The sequence below is a fragment of the Nicotiana tabacum genome, chromosome 6 (assembly GCF_000715075.1).
Source record: "Nicotiana tabacum cultivar K326 chromosome 6, ASM71507v2, whole genome shotgun sequence".
NCBI lineage: Eukaryota > Viridiplantae > Streptophyta > Magnoliopsida > Solanales > Solanaceae > Nicotiana > Nicotiana tabacum.
In genome coordinates this window covers 162920245-162938929 of record NC_134085.1, presented here as the reverse complement: position 1 = coordinate 162938929, position 18685 = coordinate 162920245, and the positions used below count along the sequence as shown (strand labels likewise).

Below are 18685 nucleotides of genomic sequence, written 5' to 3'. Positions count from 1 at the left end.
CTTATTAAAACAAAATACAAAAAATGTACGTGTCATACGTAATCTGAACCGCAACACGGTTGTTAAATAGAAAATCATAAACAGGCATCTTTGTCCGTGATTTTGTTTTGTTTGATTTTACCTGTTTTGAAATATTTTAATGTGTGTGCAAATAATCGTATTTAAGTGTGTATTTAATTTTTATTTGATTTTTTTCTTAGGTTGTTTTTAAAATAAAGAAGAAAAAGAAATAAAAAAAATAAAAAAAAAATCTTCTTCTTTTTGGACTTGGGCCAATTTTAAATAAATTGGCCCAAACAAACTCAGCCCAAAACCAGGCCTGCCCGGTCCACACCAACTAAACACCCAGAGCGTCCAAACGACGTCGTGTTAATCCAGGTTGATCTGGGCCGTTGATCTCAAATTGATCAACGGTCAAGATCGATTCCCCATAACCCACTAAGGAACCCGACCCGTCTCCCCCGGACCAAACCAAACCCTTTACCCTTGAAACGACATCGTTCCCCCTTAGTCGAAGGATCCTGACCCTTCGTCACACCTCATCCAACGGCCAGGATCCACCTACCCACTAACTATATAAACCCTTTACCATACCCTGCCCCCCTATCCAACACCCCAGCCTTCGTCTTCACCAAACCCTTCCCCTTCAAACCCTAGCCGCCCCCATCTCCCTTCACCAGAAACCCGGCGACATGAACGCCGGTGACCTTCACCTTAACACCCTAGAATCCCCTTGCCATCCTGAACATTAATCTGTTAACTACTTAACTCGAATCCTATCCCACCTTCTCGAATCTTCATTTGAAGATTCGAGTCAAAACTCGATCTACCCCAATCTGCCCTAAATTCATACCAGACACTCCCCAGACCCCCCTCGTGACCAAACCATTCATGGTTTGGTCCGAATCTCAGCAGTGAAGCATGAATCCCATATCTGATTTTTGGAACTTCGTGGTTCTTCATCACTGGTCCATATCCGTTCAAACCAAAGAAATTAAGGCCTAATGGACCTTAATCGAAGTGTTTCTCATCTGAGAAACACTTCGATTAAAGTCCGTTCAGCTTTAAGAAAGGTGTGTTCGAATCCAAGTCAAGATTTTCTGATTTTTTGGGTTTTAAGGTGAGTTTGCTTTTCTTTACTTGTTTTAGTCCGTGTGATTTGTTTTAAAACCTGTTCATGATTGTTGAAATCTGTTTGTTTTGAGTTTTTATTAACTGTGTCCTGTCCACCCTGCCCGAGCCTTTGTGTTTGATTATTTTCTTTCTTCTACTTGTTCACTGATAATGGCATGTGTAAGCTGTGCAATCAAGTGAGTATTGAATTGGCTCGTTCATTTAGCTCCTAGGGCCCTTCTGTGTTAACATTGCAATATGAACCCCTTGTGTGATACTGTTAAATGTCTGATTTTTGGTTATGACTGTATGTGTTATAACTAATATAGTCGAGTCGACGAATGTCGTCAATTAATTTTAGTAGTTCAAATGTTAACGATTGAACCTGTTGCTTGCTGCAACTTTGTCTGAATCAAAGTAAGAAACAAGTAGGGTCACTTATAGTTGCTATATTTGAATCTGAAAATAAAAGGGTAGATTGTTAGCTGCAATCTGAATTGATGGCATGTGCACTTGTGCACAGCATGTGCGTTGTGCACAGCCTGGTTCATGCATAAAGGGGCTTTTGATTTTAAAATAGTTTGACAGCATATGCTGTCAGATATATTCTGCTGCCCATACTTTGCTTTAGTTTAAGAAGTACTAAACCTTTTTAAAGAATAAGTCTGCCAGGGAATGTTGATGGGGGTTAATACTTAAATAACTAAGTGGAACTGAAAAGAAGAGCCCACATGGGAGGGGTGTTCTTTTGGGTCTAAACAGGCTGTTAAAATTATGACTTTAGGCTTATAAAAGGGGGGGGACATGCAGAGATAAAAGAGGACCGGGAGATAAGAGAGGAGAGGCATCTGATAATAGAGAGGGCATAGAGAGAGGAGAGAAAGAAATTGTTAAGAAAACAAAAGAAAAGGGTGAACACAGAAGGAAAGAGATTAATAGACACAGAAAAAAAGGAGGAGAGAAAAAGAATACCACCTGATGTTAGGAAAGGAGATAGAGGGAACTGGAAAAGATTTCTTTTAATAACTTCAGTATAATCTCAAAACTGAAGATTGATATTTGGGTTTTGGAAAAAAAGGAGATAGAGGGGGATATGCAGAAAGCAGAAACTGTTTTCTTCTTCTTGCTGATTGTTCGATTCCCAGTTTGTTTAACCTGTTTCAAATAAGTGCTAATTTCCTCTCAAGTATCAGCTAGGTTTCTATTGTTTGGTTCTTATTGGTTTGCTTTCTTTTGGAATTGGACCATTTGAATTCTGAGCCCACTCCTCTGCTTGTTGCTGTCATTTTTGTTGCCTCTTCCCATTGGCTATAACTGCATCTTGCATTGGGATTTTTGTTACCTACTGTTACTGCTGCTGCACTTGTTGTCATTGTTGCTCTGCTGACTTCCCTTTTCTTCAATTGTCAAAAGACTTCCAGGTACACATTTCTGAAACTATTTGTTGTTGAAAGTTTGAAGCCTTGAAGCAGAAATAAAAGAAATGAATGTTGATTCCTTCACAATACCCATGTTCAAAACATGGCCATAGGTTGAATGGTAGTCGGCCTGCATTTGTTTAAGCTCGTGCCAACTACAACTGCTTTGTATAAATTAACATACATTCTATTTGAGATGAACTATTAGATAGCATTGTTTAATAGTGATGACAGTATAACATAGACAGTATGTTTGATTTAGTATACATTCAGTTTAGTGTAACATTTTGCTTGATTTAGTTATGACAGTATAACATAGAACCATGGCAAGCACCTGTATGTATTTTGCCTAGACCACTGAATTGACAAATCTGTGGTATTTGGTCTGGGATAAATGTATCCCAAACAAACTCTCATGCAGTCACATTAAGAGTCTGGCTATGAATGCCAGCTCTCCTGTCAGATTATTTGTTCCGATATAGGTTCGATGTCGGGTTTCGGTATAGATTCATTGTTTCGAAATAATGCGATAACTTTTGAGGAAAACTAATAGGCGTTTTTTTTGAGTTCAATTAGTAGTAGTTTTCCTAATAAACAGCCGATTTCATTTATCAAGTCCAAATAGGCTAGCGTTAAAAATAAAACTTGGAGGTCGTTAAATATAAGTCAGTATATGTTGTTAGTTTGCTTGCAATCTCACTTAGCAAATCAATAAGCGTATTCACTCGATGAAGACAAAGCATGAGGTAACTCTCACCTCATAAACAATCAATCAGGTAATTAAACAAATTTAGGTTCGGCAAACATAGTAAAGATCCAGTCTGTATTTGTTCAAACAAGTAAGTTCGGTATCATCTTTCTTTTATTTTTAGAGATAAAAATAATAGAAATGTAGTCACTTTAGGATATCCTCTTCTAAAATAATGAGACGAGCCTCGCTAAATAAAAATGCAAATTGCGGGGCCCTCAACAACTAATCATAATATTTAGAATTCAGGCTAGGCCATTTAGTGAATCTCATGGCTTTTCTCAAAAATAATAACGCGTTAGGCTCTTTAGGCGCGGCTTAATTAAATCATATTCTCAAATTCGGGTGCACATTGATGTGACCCAAATCCAAATCTCAACGAAGTCGAAATGTGTTGACAACTACGGGTGCATTGATTGTGACGTGGTTCAAGATGCATTTTCATGACGTTGCAATTCTATAAAAATAAAAGATAATAATAAAAGCGGTTTTAAACTTAATAAAAGCACGTAAGTCATAACATGTACTTAAATCAGATATTTAGCCATTATAACAATTTAAGCGACCGTGCTAGAACCACGGGATTCGAGGGTGCCTAACACCTTCCCTCGGGTCAACAGAATTCCTTACTTAGAATTTCTGGTTCGCAGACTTCATTTGGAAAAGTCGAAAATTTCCTCGATTTGGGATTTAAGATAAACCGGTGACTTGGGACACCAAAAACCTAACCTTTCCCAAGTGGCGACTCTGAATCAAATAAATAATCCCATTTCGAATATTGTCACTTAAATTGGAAAAACTCCCTCGCGCATTTAACCCTCCGGGGGCGGGCGCGCAAAAAGGAGGTGTGACAGAGACGAACATAATAGAAATGTAGTCACTTTAAGATATTCCTTCTGAAATAATGAGGCGAGCCTCGCCAAATAAAAATGCAAATTGCGGGGCCCTCGATAATTAACCATAATAAATACTTAGAATTCGGGACGGAATGTTTAGTGAATTTCACTGCCTCCCCCAAAGATAATAACGCGTTAGACTCTTTAGGCGCGACTCAATTGAAATTACATTCTTAAATTCGGGTGCACATTGATGTGACCCAAATCCAAATCTCAACGGAGTCGAAATGTGTCAAACAACTACGGGTGCATTGATTGTGACGTGGTTCGAGATGCATTTTCACGACGTTGCAATTCTATAAAAATAAATGATAATAATAAAAGCAGTTTAAATTTAATAAAAGCACATAAGTCACAACATGTATTTCAAATAAGATATTTAACCATTATAACAATTTAAGCGACCGTGCTAGAACCACGGGATTCGAGGGTGCCTAACACCTTCCCTCGGGTCAAAAGAATTCCTTACTTAGAATTTCTGGTTCGCAGACTTCATTTGGAAAAGTCGAAAATTTCCTCGATTTGGGATTCAAGATAAACCGGTGACTTGGGACACCAAAAGCCAAACCTTTCCCAAGATACTCTGAATTAAATAAATAATCCTGTTTCGAATATTGTCACTTAAATTGGAAAAACTCCCTCGCGCATCTACCCTTCAGGGTGGGCGCACAAAAAGGAGGTGTGATAGTACCGAACTAGGCCAATAATCTTTCTTGGGTCCATAAATATCCCTTTTCCCATAATACACAAGAACAACCATCATAACTGGAGAAATTCTTCTATAATACTCTATGTTTTAGTAAGGGTGTATTGGTCATTAGCAAAATAATAATAATAATAATAATAATAATAATAATAATAATAATAATAATAATAATAATAATAATAATAATAATAATAATAATAATAATAAGAAAATAACTGCAAATAAAACAAGCAAACAATGAAACAAAATAAAAAGGAGATAGAATACAAGTGGGCTTAGCCCATGTCGTGACAAATAAAAAAAAGGAAAAAATAAAAGAAAGAGATAATATGTAAATGGGCCTTAACCCATCTGCCAAGTGATAGGGCAGTAGGAGGAAATAACACAAAAGCTAAAGGGATTTTGGGGAAGGAAACACACAACACATATATTGGATTGAAGCATAAACTAAGGGAAAAGAAAATCTTTGTACCAGAGAAGGAAACTTTAGAATCAGTTAATTCAAAGTTGAAACCCAATATCGTGATTCTTGATTCAAGGGATTTCTCTGTGCATCCTTGGATTTCTTTCTCTGTAGAAGAACAAGGTAAAAATCGAATTTGATCTATACCAAGCCTATGAACAGTTATTGTTTCTTTAACTAAGGGCAAAGACAAGAAAAGGGAACTTAATTTATTCTGTATAGCAGTTAAGAATTCTTATTAGATGAATAAATATTCCATGATTATAACAAACACTGTAGTGTAAGGATATTAAGTATTTGTAAACATTATGTGGAAAAAAATAAGATTCAAATAAAAATATAAGAACAAATGTAGAACTATAGTTTCTATCTAATTAAGCACTAGTAAATTGCTTAGTAGAGAATCATATTTCAGTGGTATTAAAACAGAAAATTAATTAAAGGTGATAGGCATGGACCAATTATGTTGGTAATTCACGAAATTAATACATAGATTGAATTTTGTTATAAGTAGGTAGTTGAAGAAATTGAACGAAATGCTCGAGGTGACGCGTTTGGTATTCCGGCACGAGTACTGTGAGTAGTAATCTTACCGCAATTTGTGTTTTCATAAATTGCATGATTTGCACATGATTTTTAATATGAATATGTTACCGATTATTTTGAGTTGCATGTGGGACAAGTTTTTTACTCGATATGATGATGAAATAGTTATAGAGATGACTACCGTTGTTTTAAATATTCTTGTTGTCACTAGATATGTTCTGCCATTACTTGAATTTATTGTTATCGAAATGAAATTACATGATTTGATAAGAACTGAAATGCCCTATATTGTTTTGAAATTCCTATGAGTATATATGGATACAGAGACAAGTATAAATGAGAGTAGACTTTGAAGGATCCCGTAGCTAACGACGGGTTCGTTAGACCTGGTGCACCTCGTATTTACTGATTGCAGAGTACAGTTATAGTCCTCGCTAGTGGAAAGGTAGAAATAGCATACCGTTACCGATTTCCCTCGAGTAAGGAGTATCATTATATATGACTTCTTGCAAAGAAGTCCACAGTTATACCGATTACATGATCTGTTCATTGAAATCTCCCAAAATATGAATATTGATATTATACAGTGGTTACCGAGCTTATTATTGAATTGTATTTGTATTATACTACAAGAAAAGTATGATGAGACTGAAAATTATTTATTGTTTCTGAAAGGGCATTTTTATGTTGTTTTCTGTTTGATATACTAGCATGTTTTCTAACTTGTCCCCAAATTAAAAATGGTTGTGGTAAGTGTTATTTCTCAATGAACTAGCGACTCATTCCTCGCTAATTGTTTTTATAGAGACAATAGTTGACGCATGCAAGAATTTCGTTAATTAGAGCATACAGGTTGAGAATTCTTGGTGAGCCTTGCACTCGTTCGCGTGGGCGGAGATTTTTATCAATTGTTATGGTCTTTTCTTTGAATTCTTAGAGTCTCTCCATAGTCATTCTTTTAGTTTCATGAGTATTATTTTGCTATTGGTCTTATATCGAGTATCGTTCTTTATTATCAAAGTCGGAGATAAATTAGTATTTCTGTTTGTTAGTGGATTGATTAGTAATGGTGAAGACTATTTTGGTTAATTGATAAGTTATCGATTATTTGGTTTCATATTAGGATGGTTGGTTGTTGCTTTTGAGATAGAAAAAAAAATATTTGATAGTCCAAAAATAGGGAAAACTCTGTCCAATTTTCTGTAAAATATCGATGAGGCTTACTTAGGAGCACTTGCTCCTAAGCGCCGGTCACGATCCTAAATTGGGCCGTGACAAAGTTGGTATCAGAGCTTAGGCTTTAAGTCCCGAGGCATGGAGCAATGTTTAGTAGATTCTTGTTCATGGGTATGTTGGTGCCCATACTTACGATCTTGAGGCTACTGAATATCTTGGAATGTTTTCCCTTCTTTCATTCTTTGATCGTGCGTTGAGATAATTTGAGATTGACTTTAGAATATTTCTTTCGCAGATGGCTAGGACACGCACACCCTCATCTGCTGGACGTGGTGCTGGATGTGGTGCTACCCGGGGTGGTGGTCAAGTTGGGGTTCATCAAACTAGAAGACATACTACTCCTCAACCTCAAGTTGGGAACATGGGTCAAACCCAAGCTGTTATGCCAAATCAAGTGAAAGAGCAGGGAGTTCAGAACGCTCTACCACCAGTGCCAACTATTGTACCTACTGTTGCCTTACCTACATATGCAGTGGCAAGGTTATTGAATGTGTTAGAGGCATTGGTGCCTACCCAGGGAGGAACTTCAGCTTCTCAGGCTACTTTACAAACACAAGCACCTGCACGGACTCGGACTTTTGGGAATAAGGAAGTATCCCTAAAAGAGTTTCTAAAATTAAAGTCACCAAAATTCACAGGTTCCGATAATTCAGCAGATCCTCAAAGTTTCTTAGATGGGACACTTAAGGCATTACGTGCTCTTAGATGTTCTAGTGAGAGAACCGTGGAGCTCGCAGCATATAAACTAGAGGATATGGCCAACACATTGTATGAAACGGTATTGCTAGGAAGGCCAGCAGGAGCACCACCACTGACATGGGACGAGTTCACTAAGTTGTTCAAGAATCATTTTCTTCCAAACAGTCTAATGCAACAATATGCTAGAGACTTTGAGAGACTGGTTCAGACTCCAGATATGGATGTGTCAACACATAACACTAAGTTCTGTAAGCTGGCTATATATGCTCCTCACTTAGTGCCTACCAAAGAAGCTCGAGTTCAGAGGTTTGTTGATGGATTGGTTGGCCGTCTATACACTATAGTAGCCCCATTGATGAAGACTTTATCCTACTTTGATGTAGTCGACCTTGCTAGAAAGATTGAAAACAAGGGACGTGAGGAGCGTGCAGCTAGTGATTTACATAAGAAGGCCAAGATAGGAGGGGATTTTAGTGGTGGTTTTAGTGAAAATAGAAGAGCAGGAAATCAGGGACAACAACAACAACAACAACAACAGGGTTCTCAGATAGGGACACACATGTCTTCACAGTCCATATACAGACCACATTACAGACAAGGTAATAGGGGACCATCATTTGCTGGACATCGTAATTCTGGGCAGATATATGCCACTACTCCAGTTTGCCAGACATGTGGTAGATCACATTTGGGCCAATGTCATGTTCTAACTAGAGAGTGCTTTTGGTGTGGCCAGTTGGGACATCACTTGAGGGATTGCCCTCAGCCTCCGAGAAATTTCAACCAGGCTTCTATTCAGTCAGCTGCACCGACTCAGACTACTCGTAATACTTCAGGTGCTATAGGTACAGGAAATAGAGGTCGAGGTGTTGGAGAACGTGCTACCGTGAATCAAGGACAAGGCAATGCGTTCGAATATAATCCCATTTCAAGATACTCTGAATTAAATAAATAATCCCGTTTCGAATATTGTCACTTAAATTGGAAAAACTCCCTCGCGCATCTACCCTTCAGGGTGGACGCACAAAAAGGAGGTGTGACAGTACCGAACTAGGCCAATAATCTTTCTTGGGTCCATAAATATCCCTTTTCCCATAATACACAAGAACAACCATCATAACTGGAGAAATTCTTCTATAATACTCTATGTTTTAGTAAGGGTGTATTGGTCATTAGCAAAATAATAATAATAATAATAATAATAATAATAATAATAATAATAATAATAAAATAACTGCAAATAAAACAAGCAAACAATGAAACAAAATAAAAAGGAGATAGAATACAAGTGGGCTTAGCCCATGTCGTGACAAATAAAAAAAAGGAAAAAAAAAGAAAGAGATAATATGTAAATGGGCCTTAACCCATCTGCCAAGTGATAGGGCAGTAGGAGGAAATAACACAAAAGCTAAAGGGATTTTGGGGAAGGAAACACACAACACATATATTGGATTGAAGCATAAACTAAGGGAAAAGAAAATCTTTGTACCAGAGAAGGAAACTTTAGAATCAGTTAATTCAAAGTTGAAACCCAATATCGTGATTCTTGATTCAAGGGATTTCTCTGTGCATCCTTGGATTTCTTTCTCTGGAGAAGAACAAGGTAAAAATCGAATTTGATCTATACCAAGCCTATGAACAGTTATTGTTTCTTTAACTAAAGGCAAAGACAAGAAAAGGGAACTTAATTTATTCTGTATAGCAGTTAAGAATTCTTATTAGATGAATAATATTCCATGATTATAACAAACACTGTAGTGTAAGGATATTAAGTATTTGTAAATATTATGTGAAAAAAAATAAGATTCAAATAAAAATATAAGAACAAATGTAGAACTATAGTTTCTATCTAATTAAGCACTAGTAAATTGCTTAGCAGAGAATCATATTTCAGTGGTATGAAAACAGAAAATTAATTAAAGGTGATAGGCATGGACCAATTATGTTGGTAATTCATGAAATTAATACATAGATTGAATTTTGTTACAAGTAGGTAGTTGAAGAAATTGAACGAAATGCTCGAGGTGACGCGTTTGGTATTCCGGCACGAGTACTATGAGTAGTAATCTTACCGCAATTTGTGTTTTCATAAATTGCATGATTTGCACATGATTTTTAATATGAATATGTTACCGATTATTTTGAGTTGCATGTGGGACAAGTTTTTTACTCGATATGATGATGAAATAGTTATTAGAGATGATTACCGTTGTTTTAAATATTCTTGTTGTCACTAGATATGTTCTGCCATTACTTGAATTTATTGTTATCGAAATGAAATTACATGATTTGATAAGAACTGAAATGCCCTATATTGTTTTGAAATTCCTATGAGTATATATGGATACAGAGACAAGTATAAATGAGAGTAGACTTTGAAGGATCCCGTAGCTAACGACGGGTTCGTTAGACCTGGTGCACCTCGTATTTACTGATTGCAGAGTACAGTTATAGTCCTCGCTAGTGGAAAGGTAGAAATAGCATACCGTTACCGATTTCCCTCGAGTAAGGAGTATCATTATATATGACTTCTTGCAAAGAAGTCCACAGTTATACCGATTACATGATCTGTTCATTGAAATCTCCCAAAATATGAATATTGATATTATACAGTGGTTACCGAGCTTATTACTGAATTGTATTTGTATTATACTACAAGAAAATTATGATGAGACTGAAAATTATTTATTGTTTCTGAAAGGGCATTTTTATGTTGTTTTCTGTTTGATATACTAGCATGTTTTCTGACTTGTCCCCAAATTAAAAATGGTTGTGGTAAGTGTTATTTCTCAATGAACTAGCGACTCATTCCTCGCTAATTGTTTTTATAGAGACAATAGTTGACGCATGCAAGAATTTCGTTAATTAGAGCATACAGGTTGAGAATTCTTGGTGAGCCTTGCACTCGTTCGCGTGGGCGGAGATTTTTATCAATTGTTATGGTCTTTTCTTTGAATTCTTAGAGTCTCTCCATAGTCATTCTTTTAGTTTCATGAGTATTATTTTGCTATTGGTCTTATATCGAGTATCGTTCTTTATTATCAAAGTCGGAGATAAATTAGTATTTCTGTTTGTTAGTGGATTGATTAGTAATGGTGAAGACTATTTTGGTTAATTGATAAGTTATCGATTATTTGGTTTCATATTAGGATGGTTGGTTGTTGCTTTTGAGATAGAAAAAAAAATATTTGATAGTCCAAAAATAGGGAAAACTCTGTCCAATTTTCTGTAAAATATCGATGAGGCTTACTTAGGAGCACTTGCTCCTAAGCGCCGGTCACGATCCTAAATTGGGCCGTGACAAAGTTGGTATCAGAGCTTAGGCTTTAAGTCCCGAGGCATGGAGCAATGTTTAGTAGATTCTTGTTCATGGGTATGTTGGTGCCCATACTTACGATCTTGAGGCTACTGAATATCTTGGAATGTTTTCCCTTCTTTCATTCTTTGATCGTGCGTTGAGATAATTTGAGATTGACTTTAGAATATTTCTTTCGCAGATGGCTAGGACACGCACACCCTCATCTGCTGGACGTGGTACTGGATGTGGTGCTACCCGGGGTGGTGGTCAAGTTGGGGTTCATCAAACTAGAAGACATACTACTCCTCAACCTCAAGTTGGGAACATGGGTCAAACCCAAGCTGTTATGCCAAATCAAGTGAAAGAGCAGGGAGTTCAGAACGCTCTACCACCAGTGCCAACTATTGTACCTACTGTTGCCTTACCTACATATGCAGTGGCAAGGTTATTGAATGTGTTAGAGGCATTGGTGCCTACCCAGGGAGGAACTTCAGCTTCTCAGGCTACTTTACAAACACAAGCACCTGCACGGACTCGGACTTTTGGGAATAAGGAAGTATCCATAAAAGAGTTTCTAAAATTAAAGTCACCAAAATTCACAGGTTCCGATAATTCAGCAGATCCTCAAAGTTTCTTAGATGGGACACTTAAGGCATTACGTGCTCTTAGATGTTCTAGTGAGAGAACCGTGGAGCTCGCAGCATACAAACTAGAGGATATGGCCAACACATTGTATGAAACGGTATTGCTAGGAAGGCCAGCAGGAGCACCACCACTGACATGGGACGAGTTCACTAAGTTGTTCAAGAATCATTTTCTTCCAAACAGTCTAATGCAACAATATGCTAGAGACTTTGAGAGACTGGTTCAGACTCCAGATATGGATGTGTCAACACATAACACTAAGTTCTGTAAGCTGGCTATATATGCTCCTCACTTAGTGCCTACCAAAGAAGCTCGAGTTCAGAGGTTTGTTGATGGATTGGTTGGCCGTCTATACACTATAGTAGCCCCATTGATGAAGACTTTATCCTACTTTGATGTAGTCGACCTTGCTAGAAAGATTGAAAACAAGGGACGTGAGGAGCGTGCAGCTAGTGATTTACATAAGAAGGCCAAGATAGGAGGGGATTTTAGTGGTGGTTTTAGTGAAAATAGAAGAGCAGGAAATCAGGGACAACAACAACAACAACAACAACAACAGGGTTCTCAGATAGGGACACACATGTCTTCACAGTCCATATACAGACCACATTACAGACAAGGTAATAGGGGACCATCATTTGCTGGACATCATAATTCTGGGCAGATATATGCCACTACTCCAGTTTGCCAGACATGTGGTAGATCACATTTGGGCCAATGTCATGTTCTAACTAGAGAGTGCTTTCGGTGTGGCCAGTTGGGACATCACTTGAGGGATTGCCCTCAGCCTCCGAGAAATTTCAACCAGGCTTCTATTCAGTCAGTTGCACCGACTCAGACTACTCGTAATACTTCAGGTGCTATAGGTACAGGAGATAGAGGTCGAGGTGCTGGAAATCGTGCTACTGTGAATCAAGGACAAGGAAATTCTGGTAAAGGTCAGGCGAGAGTTTTTGCATTTACTAGACAAGATGCTCAGGCCTCGAATGCAGTGGTTACATGTATTCTTTATGTCTATTCATTTGATGCACTTGCGTTGATTGATCCAGGATCTACTCACTCCTATGTGTCCTCATATTTTGCTTTGAGATTTAGTAGACAACCCAAGCTATTGAATGATCCTTTTCTAGTTGCTACTCCTGTTGGAGAGTCTCTATTAGTTGAATACGTGTATCGTGCTTGTCAGGTTCGGGTTGAGGGTAGAGATACTCTAGCTGACCTTATTCTATTTGATATGATTGACTTTGACATGCTGATGGGAGGATTGGTTATCTTCTTGTTATGCTATAGTCGATTGTCATGCAAAGATAGTTAAGTTTGAGATACCAAATGAACCCAGTTTTATTATAAGAGGGAGTCAGGTTCTAGAGACTTGCAAAATTGTATCTTTTATGAAGGCTCAACGACTTCTGAAGAAAGGTTGCTTGGGTCTCTTAGCTATTGTAAATGATACAAGAAAGGAAACAGTTAGTATAGAAAATGTACCAGTAGTGAGAGAATTTTCTGATATATTTCCTGAGGATTTACCAGGATTGCCTCCAATACAAGAAATAGACTTTGGTATTGATTTGCTACCTGAAACACAACCCATATCGATACCCCCATATCGAATGGCACCATCATAGTTAAGGGAGCTAAAGCAATAGTTACAAGATTTGTTAGATAAGGGTTTTATTAGACCTAGCGTATCACCATGGAGTGCACCAGTACTGTTCGTAAAGAAGAAAGACGGATCTCTGAGATTGTCCATTGATTACATGTAGTTGAACAAGATAACAATACGCAATAAATATCCTTTGCCTCGTATAGATGACATGTTTGATCAGTTACAAGGAGCTGCCCACTTTTCAAAGATTAACCTCCGTTCTGGTTATCATCAACTTAGAATCAAAGACGAAGATATTTCTAAGACTGCCTTCAGAACTCGATATGGGCACTATGAGTTCCTTGTGATGCCTTTCGGATTGACAAATGCTCCAGCTATATTCATGGATTTAATGAATAGGGTGTTCAAGCCGTTTCTAGATAGATTTGTAATAGTATTTATTAATGATATCCTAATATATTCTTGTAGCCAAAGAGAACACAAGAATCATCTCAGGACTGTGTTGCAGAAATTGCAAGAACATCGGCTTTATGCTAAGTTCTCAAAGTGTGAATTCTGGCTAGACTCGGTAGCATTTTTGGGGAATGTTGTATCCAAAGATGGAATTATGATAGATCCTAAGAAGACTGAAGATGTGCAGAAATGGCCTAGACCTACTTCTCCTACAGAGATCCGCAACTTTTTAGGCTTAGCAGACTATTACAGGTGTTTTGTGCAGGATTTCTTCAAAATAGCAGCGCCACTGACCAAGCTAACACAGAAAAATACAAAGTTTCAATGGACAAAGGAATGTGAGCAGAGTTTTCAGAAACTCAAAACGTGTCTGACAACTGCACCAATATTAGCATTGCCATTAGGTTCTGGAGGATTTACAATATTTTGTGACGCTTCGAGGGTGGGATTAGGATGTGTTCTCATGCAAAATGGCCGCGTTAATGCTTATGCTTCGAGACAATTGAAAAAGCATGAGCAAAACTACCCTACACATGATTTGGAGATGGCTGCAGTGGTATTTGCTCTAAAAATTTGGAGACATTATCTATATGGCGAAACTTGTGAGATTTATACTGACCATAAAAGTCTGAAGTATATCTTTCAGCAAAGAGATCTAAATCTTCGGCAGCGTTGTTGGATGGAACTACTCAGAGACTATGATTGTTCTATTTTGTATCATCCTGGAAAAGCCAATGTGGTGGCTGATGCATTAAGCAGAAAATCTATGGGGAGTTTGGCACATATAGCTCCTGCAAAGAGACTTTTGGCCAAAGAAATTCAGATACTAGAAGATGCAGGTATCAGATTTATAGTCAAAAATTTAGAGGCATTGTTGGCTTGTGCTCAGGCTAAGTCTTCATTAGTTGAGCGCATTAAGGCCACCCAATATGAGGATGAACGATTATGTAAATACAGAGATGAGGCCTTAGCTGGTAAAATCAAGGATATGATTGTTGAAAGTGATGGTGTTCTTCGAATGGGTGACAGGCTATGTGTAGCAGACGTAGATGGGTTGAGACATGCTATTCTTGAAGAAGCTCACAACTCGAAATACACTATACATCCTGGATCTACAAAAATGTACCATGGCCTGAAGCAATTCTATTGGTGGGAAGGTATGAAGAAAGATGTTGCTAACTTTGTTTCTAGTTGTTTGACTTGTCAGCAGGTCAAGGCTGAGCATCAGTGACCCGCAGGACTACTACAACAAATTGAGATTCCAGAGTGGAAATGGGGAAGAATTACTATGAATTTTGTCACCGGGATACCACGAACCCTTAGAGGTTATGACTCGGTATGGATGATTGTAGATCGACTAACGAAATCAACACACTTTTTACCGGTGAAGACTACATATGGTGGAGTCAGGTATGCACAGATATTTATGAATGAAATTGTCCGACTTCACGGAGTTCCAATATCCATCATCTCTGATAGAGGATCACAATTTACCCTACGTTTTTGGAAATCTTTTCAAGAAGCATTGGGTACACGAGTAGATCTTAGTACTGCATTTCATCCACAGACAGACGGGCAGTCTGAACATACTCTACAGATCTTGGAGGATATGTTGAGAGCTTGCATTATTGAGTTTGGAGGTAGTTGGAATGCTTATCTACCTTTCGCTGAATTTGCTTACAACAATAGCTTCCAGTCCAGTATTCAAATGGCACTGTATGAAGCATTGTATGGTAGAAGATGTCGTTCTCCTATCGGATGGTTTGAAGCTGGTGAGACTAACTTATTGGGACCTGACTTAGTACAAGAAGCTATGGACAAAGTCCAGTTGATCAGACAGGGATTGCTCACAGCTCAAAGTAGACAAAAGTATTATGCTGATAAGAGAATAAGAGATTTAGTGTTCACAATTGGGGACAAAGTGTTCCTATGAGTCTCCCCTAGGAAAGGTGTAATGTGGTTTAGGAAAAGAGGCAAGTTGAGCCCCAGGTTTATAGGACCATATGAGATAGTAGACCGAATGGGAGCGGTGGCTTATCGTTTGGCTCTTCCTCCTGAGTTATCCTTTATTCATCCACTGTTTCATGTCTCAATTCTAAGAAAATGTATATCAGACTCATCTCAGGTGATTGAAGTACCTGCTATACTGCTTGATGAGAAGTTATCTTACGAGGAAGAATCGATGGCTATTGTTAATAGGCAAGTAAGAAAGCTACGGTCAAAAGAAATTGAGTTCGTAAAAGTCTTATGGCAAAATCATACAGTTGAAGAAGCTACTTGGGAAATAGAGAATACTATGCGAGTCAAGTACCCCCATTTATTTCAGTCTACAGGTACGTGCTTGAGTTAAATTCGGGGACCGAATTTCATAAGGAGGGGAGGATGTAATACTCTATATTTTAATAAGGGTATATTGGTCATTAGCAAAATAATAATAATAATAATAATAATAATAATAATAATAAAATAACTACAAATAAAACAAGAAAACAATGAAACAAAATAAAAAGGAGATAGAATACAAGTGGGCTTAGCCCATGTCGTGACAAATAAACAAAAAAAAGGAAAAAAGAAGAAGAAAGAGATAGTATGTAAATGGGCCTTAACCCATCTGCCAAGTGATAGGGCAGTAGGAGGAAATGACACAAAAGCTAAAGGGATTTTGGGGAAGGAAACACATAACACATATATTGGATTGAAGCAGAGGCTAAGGAAAAAGAAAATCTTTCTACCAGAGAAGGAAACTTTAGAATCAGTTAATTCAAAGTTGAAAACCAATATCGTGATTCTTGATTCAAGGGATTTCCTGTGCATCCTTGGATTTCTTTCTCTGGAGAAGAACAAGGTAAAAATCGAATTTGTTCTATACCAAGCCTATGAACATTTATTGTTTCTTTAACTAAGGGCAAAAACAAGAAAATGGAACTTAATTTATTCTATATAGCAGTTACGAATTTTTATTAGATGAATAAATATTCCATAATTATAACAAAAACTGTAGTGTAAGGATATTAAGTATTTGTAAACATTATGTGGAAAAAAAAACAAGATTCAAATAAAAATATAAGAACAAATGGAGAACTATAGTTTCTATCTAATTAAGTACTAGTAAATTGCTTAGCAGAGAATCATATTTCAGAGGTATGAAAACAGAAAATTAATTAAAGGTGACATGCATGGACCAATTATGTTGGTAATTCACGAAATTAATACATAGATTGAATTTTGTTACAAGTAGGTAGTTGATGAAATTGAACGAAGTGTTCGAGGTGACGCGTTTGGTATTCCGGCACGAGTACTGTGAGTACTAATCTTACCGCAATTTGTGTTGATTTGCACATGATTTTTCATATGAATATGTTACCAATTATTTTGAGTTGCATATGGGACAAGTCTTTTACTTGATATGATGCTGAAATAGTTATTTGAGATGATTACCGTAGTTTTAAATATTCTTGTTGTCACTAGATATGTTCTGCCATTACTTGAATTTATTGTTATCGAAATGAAATTACATGATTTGATAAGAACTGAAATGCCCTATATTGTTTTGAAATTCCTATGAGTATATATGGATACAGAGACAGGTATAAATGGGAGTAGACTTTGAAGGATCCTGTAGCTAACGGCGGGTTCGTTAGACCTGGTGCACCTTGTATTTACCGATTATAGAGTATAGTTATATCCCTCGCTAGTGGAAAGGTAGAACTAGTATACCGTTACCGATTTCCCTCGAGTAGGGACTACCGTTATATATGACTTCTTCCAAAGAAGTCCACAGTTATACCGATTATATGATCCGTTCATTGAAACCTCCCAAAATATGAATATTGATATTATACAGTGGTTACCGAGCTTATTACTGAATTGTATTTGTATTATACTATAAGAAAAGTATGATGAGACTGAAAATTATTTATTGTTTCTGAAAGGGCATTTTTATGTTGTTTTCTGTTTGATATACTAGCATGTTTTTGACTTGTCCCCAAATTAAAAACGGTTGTGGTTAAGTATTATTATTCACTGAGCTAGCGACTCATTCCCTGCTAATTTTTTTTACAGAGACAACAGTTGACGCAGGCGAGAATTTCATTAGTTAGAGCGCACAGGTTGAGAATTCTTGGTGAGCCTCACACTCGTTTGCGTGGGGGGAGATTTTTATCAAATGTTATGGTCTTTTCTTTGAATTCTTAGAGTCGCTCCATATTCATTCTTTTAGTGTCATGAGTATTATTTTGCTATTGGTCTTATGTTGAGTATCGTTCTTTATTATCAAAGTCGGAGATAAATTAATATTTCTGGTTGTTAGTGGGTTGATTAGTAATGGTGAAGACTATTTTGGTTAATTGATAAGTTTTCGATTGTTTGGTTTGATATTAGGATGGTTGATTGTTAATTTTGAGACAGGAAAAAAAATTTGATAGTCCAAAAACAGAGGAAACTCTGTCCGATTTTCTGTAAAATACCGATGAGGCTTACTTAGGAGCACTTGCTCCTAAGCGTCGGTCACGATCCTAAATTGGGTCGTGACACCTCCACAGTCCACAACCCAATAAACCGAGTGCCCTTCAGGCATAAATTCTCAAATTAACGATATCACCACAATCTTCATACTTGGTTTAATTCTTCAATCAATCAAGTAACTACATGCCACACTTATACAATCTTCCTGTGGGGCACGCTCCCACGACTTTTCGTAACAGATAATAAGTTTGCACATACATACCACCAGCCGCACTAATGCTGAAAAGTGATCAAGAATCCATAACCAAGATGCAAAGCCTTTTTCACAAAACACCGATCTCAGGTGACACTGAAGACAATGCCAGCTTACTCTAAATATTCGAATCCCTTTCCT

The 18685-nt window shown here is 37.4% G+C and overlaps 2 protein-coding genes across 2 annotated transcripts; both read left to right on the top strand.

Moving 5' to 3' along the window:
* The first annotated feature begins 11322 nt into the window (after positions 1 to 11322).
* Positions 11323 to 15760, top strand: LOC142182153 (uncharacterized). The gene is made up of 8 exons (XM_075256144.1): positions 11323 to 12769; positions 12899 to 13035; positions 13166 to 13328; positions 13431 to 13527; positions 13843 to 14380; positions 14474 to 14541; positions 14587 to 14984; positions 15630 to 15760. Exons 1-8 carry the CDS (start codon positions 11323 to 11325, stop codon positions 15758 to 15760), a joined length of 2979 nt encoding a protein of 992 aa, XP_075112245.1.
* Positions 15761 to 15847: 87 nt separating this feature from the next.
* Positions 15848 to 17927, top strand: LOC142182152 (uncharacterized). The gene is made up of 2 exons (XM_075256143.1): positions 15848 to 16160; positions 17890 to 17927. The coding sequence occupies exons 1-2, from the start codon at positions 15848 to 15850 to the stop codon at positions 17925 to 17927; spliced, it is 351 nt and encodes a 116-aa protein (XP_075112244.1).
* Positions 17928 to 18685: the final 758 nt, after the last annotated feature.

What these genes read in the sequence shown, in the direction of transcription:
- LOC142182152 (XM_075256143.1), top strand. Translation starts at nt 15,848, where the DNA reads ATGGGAGCGGTGGCTTATCGTTTGGCTCTTCCTCCTGAGTTATCCTTT. An exon ending in CCATTTATTTCAGTCTACAG is followed by an intron (nt 16,161 to 17,889) that starts GTACGTGCTTGA and finishes TTTTTTTTACAG; the next exon opens with AGACAACAGTTGACGCAGGC.
- LOC142182153 (XM_075256144.1), top strand. Translation starts at nt 11,323, where the DNA reads ATGGCTAGGACACGCACACCCTCATCTGCTGGACGTGGTACTGGATGT. An exon ending in CTCGAATGCAGTGGTTACAT is followed by an intron (nt 12,770 to 12,898) that starts GTATTCTTTATG and finishes ATCCTTTTCTAG; the next exon opens with TTGCTACTCCTGTTGGAGAG. An exon ending in AATACAAGAAATAGACTTTG is followed by an intron (nt 13,329 to 13,430) that starts GTATTGATTTGC and finishes AAGATTTGTTAG; the next exon opens with ATAAGGGTTTTATTAGACCT.